The following is an 8,341-nucleotide window of genomic DNA, read 5'->3' as shown; positions in this document are numbered from 1 at the left end:
AAGAATAAAGATATATAATTTTACTTTTTTGAAGAATGCAAGAGTATATAAGATAAAATTTGTAAACAAAACAATTTAATAAAAGCTAATAATTGTATAATAAAAGTTGTAAACACTAAAGAAAACAATTTAATATTAATGTCCCATAAAAATATTAACTATAAAATTAAAATTTTAATAAACAAATTAGTAACCAGACTTGTTCAAGTTAATAAATTTTTTTATGAGCATATTAAAAATAGACGTGAATTTTATAGGCTTCCGTCAAATTTGTGAATGAATATGATCATATACAGCAATAATTTTTCATGATTCTATCCTATAATTTTTTTTGGGTACCGAATTCTATCATATAATTACATATATGATAGAATTTATATAATTTAACAAATTTTTTAATTAAAAAAATTTAAAATGCTACGAAAAAATAATTTTTTTTATAACTCTTGTGGAAGAAAATTAATTTAACCATTAGTCGAATATTATTAAAAATAAATAAAAGATGAGATGTTATTTGAACGTAAAAATTAAAAAACCTACTACATCTAGGAAATTAAAAATTTCTAGAATGAGAGAGAGAGAGAGTGTGGGTGAGAAATACAGTGGGGGTAGTTTTAGGAACCCGATCAAAGATCCTAGAATTTGGAATCGAGAAAAGTATCGCCGATTGGAGACGGAGTCCTTTTCGATTTTCTTAGATAACCTTCCAGAGGACATCTCAAAGAGAGAACTGTTTGAGCTCTTCAGTTGGACTGGATGTATAAACGACATATACCTTTTTCGAAAGCAAAAAAATGGTGGTTTGTACATCTTTGCATTCATACGATACACTACGAAGGGAGAGGCTATAAAGGCCATAACAGAGATGAATCGTATGAGACTGAGGGGTAAGGTTGTGTTTGTTGGGGAAGCAAAATATAGGAGAATGTCGGCTGCTAATGGCACAAAGAAGATACAGGAAGGAGGGATTGTTTGAAGAGAAAGTGGCCGCTAGCAGCAAAAGGAACATGAGGATGCTTCGGCTCTCCCAGCTAGTAGTTCTAAGGATGTGAGAAAAGATAAGAAGATGACAGACTCACATGGGAACGGATGGACAAAGAAGCTAGAAGTGGCTGTGGCGAAAGAGAACTTAAACTGGCTGCAGAAAAGCCTGATAGGTGGAACAACAACGGCCATTAACTTTGGGTTGCTGCAGGATCTGGTAGCTAAGAACTTCCCACAAGTTGTTCAGGTACGAGGATTTGGAGCTTACAAAGCCTTGCTGACGTTTGATAGCCTGTTGAATGCTGAAGAGACGTACACGTTCAAAATGAATAGCCTGCTACAAATATTTCATAACGTATGGAGGTGGGACGAATCGGAGAAAAGTGATTCTCGAAGAGTCTGACTAGAGTGTTACGGGGTCCCATTACATATTTGGTCAGTGGATACCTTCAAGAAGATCGGAGGCCAATGGGGAGAGGTGGTTGGGTGTGATAAAGGGACGAAATTGTGCGCCTCGTTTAGCGTAGGCTGTGTACTAATTGATACTTGTGTTATGGATGTGATCAATGAATGGATTCATATCACTCTAGATACCAGTGGATTCGACGTCTTGGTAAAAGAGGTGGGACAGGAAGTCTACAGTTAACAGTGTTCGGTGAAAAAAAGAGCGGACAAAGATCTGGTTTGCGTTCTCCAAAATAACGAAGTAGACAGAGATCCTGATGCTGATGCTACAATGTCGCCTGACCTTGCAAAGTTCATAGGCTATAGAGATCAGGCAGCATTAGTGGGTACGGAAAGGGTACGATGGAAAGAAGAAGATGAGGATAGATTAGTAATTTCAGAGTCAATTTTGAACGAATGGAGTTATGACCACTTAAAGCCCAATCAATGAAATTTTGGTTAAGAATCAGCAAATTTATGGTCATATTGATGGCTCAGCAGATTTTATGGGATTGGGAGAGAGTAATGAAACCGATTCGGAGCTCACAATTCCGTGGAGCTACAACTGCGACCAGAATGGGCTGGAACGAGGAAAGCCCAGTGGAACATGTGTGACAAATTAAGAAAGGGCAACCAATGCCATCAAGCACAACAAAACGGGGTTGGGCCAAGGACGCCCAAAGTCTCCAACAGGTTGGATGGTGGGAACCGGCAATTGCTACATTGCGCTGGACCATGATTCTATGGGTCGGGTCGGTCTGATCCAAGAGATGGACCATGAGGCGGTGGATCGGGCCAGGCTGCTCCAGCTCCAACGGATGGGATCCGTCTCTGCTGATCCATCTGCGCAGCTAAGGAAACCAAGCGAGTTAGGGCTGAAAGACAGCAACTTTTGAAAGTGTGAAGGGGGAGGCAGCTACGTATCGCACGGTGCAGGAGGTGAGACACGGAGAAATGTGGAAAGGTTGAAAGAGGAAGACCTGGGCGAGTGGAACGGAACAGTACGCGAGGAGGACAAAGGATGCACTGCGCCTGTCAGTGGGACGTCCTCAAGACGGAGCTTGAGTGAAGGAGACGGCGCCCGGATGCCTGCTGGTTGTGCGCCGGGTAGGAGTGGGATCGCCGGTGAAAGGAAGGTTGCAGGAGGTGATAGAGCGATACGAACAGGGGCTTATGGGGTCGATGAACACGTTGCCAGGGAGGAGGAGGATGAGACGGGTCCGGAGGAGGTTCAACGGGGCCAGGAGGTGAACGGGTATAGTAACGGTGACTATCATGAAATAGTTATTGGTGGTAAGGCAAGTTCAGGGAAGCCAGGGTTGGGAATTGATCTGCCCACTGACAGGAATATGCTGGTTCAAAATATGGAGGACAGGTACGGTGATAGAGGTAATCATAAAGGGGAACAAAGACACGCCAATGATGATGAGGACAGTAGTAATGAGTTTGTAAGTTTGGATGAACAAATGCTGGAAAACCGGAAGACATGGGAGCTAGCAAAAGAATCTGGAGCATTGTTACTTAATGAAGAAGAAGACATTATGGTTATCCTTCAAGAACAGAATGAAGAGATTGCTCGAAAGAGAAGACTGGCAAAACAGAAGGCTAAAGCAAGACGAGGCAGACCGAAAAATCTCAGAAAGGTGTGTAATTATATTTCAAAATGATTATTAGTTCATGGAATATTAGGGGGTTAAGGGGTGACGGGAAGTTGAGGATGGTGAAAGAACTTAAGAGGAAATATAGGTTGGATATGTTAGGTTTGGTAGAGACTAAAAGACAGTTAGTGACAACGTTTGATGTATCGAAAATTTGGGAGAGCGGAAGCACGGGATGGGAATATGTGGAGTCTGATGGTGCCTCTGGTGGCCTGTTATTAATGTGGGATGATGGCTTCTTTAAAATGTGAAATTGCTATAAAGGTGAGCGATGGCTGTGTGTTGAAGGGGTGCTGTCAGAGAAGTCTGTTAACTGTGCGTTCTTCTTGGTTTATGGTGCTCACACTAGAGATGAGAAACGTATTGTGTGGGAGGAGCTGAGTTACATAGCTGGATTATGTCCTGGTGCCTGTTATTTTCTAGGGGACTTTAATGAGATTGGACAAATAGAAGAAAGGTGAGGTCTAGAAAGCTTACCTTTGTCAGCACAGAACTATAAGGATTGGGTTCATGACATGAGTTTGGTGGACCTGCCAATTTCAGACAGAAAATTTACATGGTTCAGAGGACAGTCATGCAGTCGTATTGACAGAGCTTTGGTTAGTTTGGAATGGCTTGAGGCATTTCCGGAGACTCGTTTGCGAGGTGGGCCATGGGGGTTGTCAGATCACTATCCTATCATAGTGGAAGAGAAGAGACTAAGAGTTGGACCAAGGCCGTTCCGAAGTCTGGATTCGTGGTTTACTCATGAAGGGTTTCTAAGGATGGTCAAGGAGGAATGGACAGGGTTGGGAGAGTTACAATTCACCGATAAACTGAAGGCGTTGACGGTTCCTTTGAGGAGATGGCATAGAGAAAACTTTGGTGATATGGACAGAAAAATATTGAAGTTTGAGGAAGAGATTCAGAAGATTGATGACATGGTCGGCAATGGGAGCTATGATGAGACAGTGGAAGCAAGAAGGAAGGCATTAGTTAAATCCTGTGAGAAATGGTTTGTGAGGAAAGAATTACATTGGAAGTAGATGTCAAGGTCGAGGCTTGCAAGGGACATGGATAAAAATACGAGATACTTTCATAACTTAGCTTCAGCGAGACGGAGAAGTAACAGGATTGATACACTAGTTATTAATGGAAGATTGATAAGGAATCAAGCTAGGATTAAAATTGCCATTAGGGAGTTTTACAAAGAATTATATCATCAAGAGAGATCCCCTGAGGTGGGATTCAGAGATGGACTAGTGGAAAGGATCAGCGAGGAGGATTCTCTGGCTCTAGAGGTGCTACTGTCACCTGAGGAGATTAAAGAGGCAGTGTAGGATTGTGATTCGTCCAAGGCCCCAGGATGTGACGGCTACAACATGAACTTCATAAAGAAGTATTGGAATGATATAGGCTCGGACTTCACGGCAGCGGTGTTGGGTTTCTTCCAATCTTCAAGGTTGCCGCCTGATGCTAATGTCACATGGGTGGCGTTGGCCCCCAAGTTTACTGGAGCTAAGGAAATCAAAGATCTGCGTCTGATTAGCATGGTGGGGTGTGTTTATAAGGTAATCTCGAAGATGATGGTTAGGAGAATGAGAGGGGTTATGCCAGGGTTAGTCGGCAAGACACAGAGTGCTTTTGTGAAGGGTCGGAAGATTCATGACGGGGCTCTAATTGCATGTGAAACGGTTTAGTAGATCAAACAAAGGAAGAGGAAAGTGGCAATAATAAAGTTGGACTTCCAGAAAGCATACGACAGAGTCAAATGGAGTTTTGTAGACCTTGTATTGCAGAAGATGGGCTTTGGTTGAAGATGGAGGGGTTGGGTGATGAAGTGTATTAGCACATGCTCTATGTCAATATTGATAAACGGCTTGCCATCCAAGCCATTCAAGATGGAAAGGGGACTGAGACAAGGGGACCCCCTGTCCCCATTTCTCTTCGTACTTGTTGTTGATGTCCTACATAGGATGATTGGAGAAGCTGTGAGAAACGGACGCATATCACCGTTGATGGTTGGGAGAGATCATATTGAGTTGTCGCATCTACAGTTCGCAGATGATACTGTTTTGTTCTGCCCTCCAGAGGAAGACACAATCAAGAACTACAGGAGGTTACTTAGATGCTTTTAGTTGATGTCAGGTCTGAGCATTAACTTTGATAAATCTAGCTTGATTCCTGTTAACTGTGATGAGCAATGGGTACAACGTATGTGTGGTGTGTTGGGTTGTAAGCAAGCCAATCTACCTGTTAAATATCTCGGTATCTTTCTAGGAGCGAACCCAAGGCTGGTGAAGACGTGGAAGCCAGTCATAGACAAAGTGGAGGAGAAGCTTAGTCTTTGGAAGGCCAAGATCCTCAATAAGGCCGGTAAGCTGGTACTTATCAAATCTGTATTAAATAGCCTACTGGTTTATTATCTGAGCCTCTATAAGATGCCAAAGACTGTTGCAGAGAAACTGATTTCCTTGCAGAGAATATTTCTATGGAATAAAGAAGATGGAAATAGTAGTATGGCTTTGGTTAAGTGGGAAGTGGTTCAGGCCCCTAAGAAGTTAGATGGATTGGGGGTTGGGGATGCTATGCTAAGAAATTCGGCCCTTCTGTTTAAATGGTGGTGGAGGTTCTCTAAAGAGGAGTGTCCTCTATGGAAGAAGATAGTATATTCCTGTAACAACCTGAACCGAAATGAGCTACTGTCCTCTCAAGAACTACCTATTCGAGGTGGTTCGTGGAAGGATATATGTCAGTTACAGTTCAAGAGTCAAGAAGTCCAACAAAAGATGCTTACTGGGTTGTCTATGGAGGTGGGTGATGGGAGACGAACTCGGTTTTGGGAGGATGTCTGGATTCAGGGAGGTTCTTTGAAAGACCGGTTTCCAAGGCTATTCTCGGTTTCAAACCAAATAGGATCAATGATAGGGGATTGTGGGTTTTGGGATGGGCTAGAGTGGAAATGGAATTTTCAGTGGAGAGAATTATTCCAACGGGAGTTGGATCTAGTGAACCAGTTTCACCACACTCTGAGGCTGGTCAAACTTGACCTTGGGAGAGAGGATAGAGTTGTATGGAAGTATGATAAATAAGGAATTTTCTCTACTAACTCATTTGTGCAGGTGTTGCAGGTGGAAATGGCTCCAGAGAATATACATAGTTACAACTTTACTAGGAGCATTTGGAAAGGCCTTGTCCCACCCAGAGTAGAGTTGTTTGCCTGGTTTGTCTTGGTTGGCAGGGTTAATACGAAGGAGAGACTTGAGTCGCCTTGGGATCATTCACCAACAAGATACTTTATGTGTGTTATGTAACAATAGTGTAGAATATGGCCACCACCTATTTCTTGGTTGTAACTTTGCTTGGCAGGTATGATGTGCTTGGTTATCATATATTGGAATGCAATGGACTTGTCCAGGTGCAGTAAAAGACCACTTCCAGAGTTGGACTGAGAACTCAAATACAAAACAGGAGTGCAAGAGATAGATGGTGTGTTTCTGCGTGATCATTTGGAACTTATGGTTGGAACGGAACCGTAGGATTTTTCAGAACAAAGGAAAAGGGGTTGAGGAGATTATCAACATGTCTGCTTTGAGCTATAAGGAGTGGTTAGGTGCTGACTCTTTCTGTTGTTGATGGCAATGCCGGAGATGACAAAGGGGTATCTATAGTTACGTTTGTTTTGTTCTGTTTATTTATTTTTAGTTTCTAGTCTCATACTATGCTGATGGTACTTTTGCTCCACTTGTTGTGTTGAGCTTTTGTTAAAAAAAAATTAAAAAACCTTTTTGTAAGGAACGAAAATAAATTAATGTTTTAGCGATAAACTGAGCGGCATTTTAAAACCATTGAATTCGAATAGCCAAAGATAATTTTAAAATAACCAAAGATAACTTTAAAAGACCCAAGTTGTTTAACAAAGATTAAAATATTCATAGATTTGTTAATTCTTATATATTCGTATTTTCAATTAAGAAGAGAGTGAAATAATAAGAATATTAAAATACTTAATAACAGATCCAAAAATAAGAAATAACTATTATATTGTAAACTATAAACCATGTGAAGAATGATGAATGAAATTATTTTCACCTACTCCAAGGCCCCTTCTTTTACCACACCAACTATTTCACTCATTTTCCTACTGAATAACAACAAATCAAATTCATTAACAAACAATAGCAACTAATGTCAGAATCTATTTTAGAAGTGAAAATAAATTACAAAGTTCTATCACCATAGTTGTAGCAGCTTTTGCCGTCACAAATGCTGCCGTACCTATCTCGGCATCCGCCTCCTAACTGGTTATAATCTTTGACCCAGCTCACCATAGTTGTACCATGCACGACCGTCATCGCATCCTCCACCTTATCCACCATCACAATGTTGACCACCACCACGAACTCCACTGTGACGAATGGGCCCACCGCTGCCTTAGACTCCTCGACCACCATAGTCGCCGCCGCAACCTCATCTACTGCCGTAATTTCTGTCACAACTGCTATTGTCCCTTTTACCGTGACAGAAAATAAATAGATCTCACCGCTCTATTCTTGTCACCGTCGCTGTTGTGCTCTCCGCTTGCCTAGTCTCGCTGCATGTGCTTTCTGTGGCAGCTGCTCAATTTTTTCACCGATCTACTCTCTTTCACCGTTTCTTCCTCCGTATCCACCACCATGACATCGATAAACACTACGCACTTGGCACGACATCACGAAATGACGAAGAAAGGTTATTGGGTAACAAAAATATCTAAAGAAAAAGAGGAGGAGGAGAGAAAAATAAAAAAAGATAATGAGAGAGAATGTAAATGATAAGAATATTTTTTTAATTTTAATTTTGAATTTAAAATTTGAAATTTGAAATTTTAGGGGAGTACATACATGTAAAATAAACTGAAAAAAAAGATAAAAAATCAGATACGGGCATAAAAATTGTAGTGTAATAAGAATGATTTGATGTAGGAATGTTATTGTAATAAAGGTTATGGTCATGAAAATTGTGGTTAATGAGAATAATTTGACGTAGAAATGTTATTGTAATAATAGGTGAATACATGTAACAAAAATTGAGAATAAACCTAGTAAATAACACGTAAGAATTTTATTATGGGAATAACTTTCTTTTCAATGTATGTGATACGAATTTGTATTAAGAACTAGAGAGAATTAGAGATAATCAGAGAGAATAGAAGAGAAATCCTAGACATAGGGCCAAAGAGAGAAAGTAGAGTTTTCAATTACACCATGTCCCCCTACATTATTACATCATACTCC

At 40.8% G+C, this 8,341-nt stretch overlaps 1 protein-coding gene across 1 annotated transcript; it reads left to right on the top strand.

The window, feature by feature from the left end:
• The first annotated feature begins 568 nt into the window (after positions 1–568).
• Positions 569–976, top strand: LOC107494214 (uncharacterized). The gene has a single exon (XM_016115269.1). It carries the CDS (start codon positions 569–571, stop codon positions 974–976), a length of 408 nt encoding a protein of 135 aa, XP_015970755.1.
• Positions 977–8,341: the final 7,365 nt, after the last annotated feature.

The sequence above is a fragment of the Arachis duranensis genome, chromosome 6 (genome assembly GCF_000817695.3).
Source record: "Arachis duranensis cultivar V14167 chromosome 6, aradu.V14167.gnm2.J7QH, whole genome shotgun sequence".
Classification (NCBI taxonomy): domain Eukaryota; kingdom Viridiplantae; phylum Streptophyta; class Magnoliopsida; order Fabales; family Fabaceae; genus Arachis; species Arachis duranensis.
This window is presented reverse-complemented; position numbering and strand designations above follow the sequence as displayed.

Bases quoted from the DNA above. Each gene is read 5' to 3' on its own strand.
- LOC107494214 (XM_016115269.1), top strand. From the start codon at position 569: ATGAGAGAGAGAGAGAGTGTGGGTGAGAAATACAGTGGGGGTAGTTTT.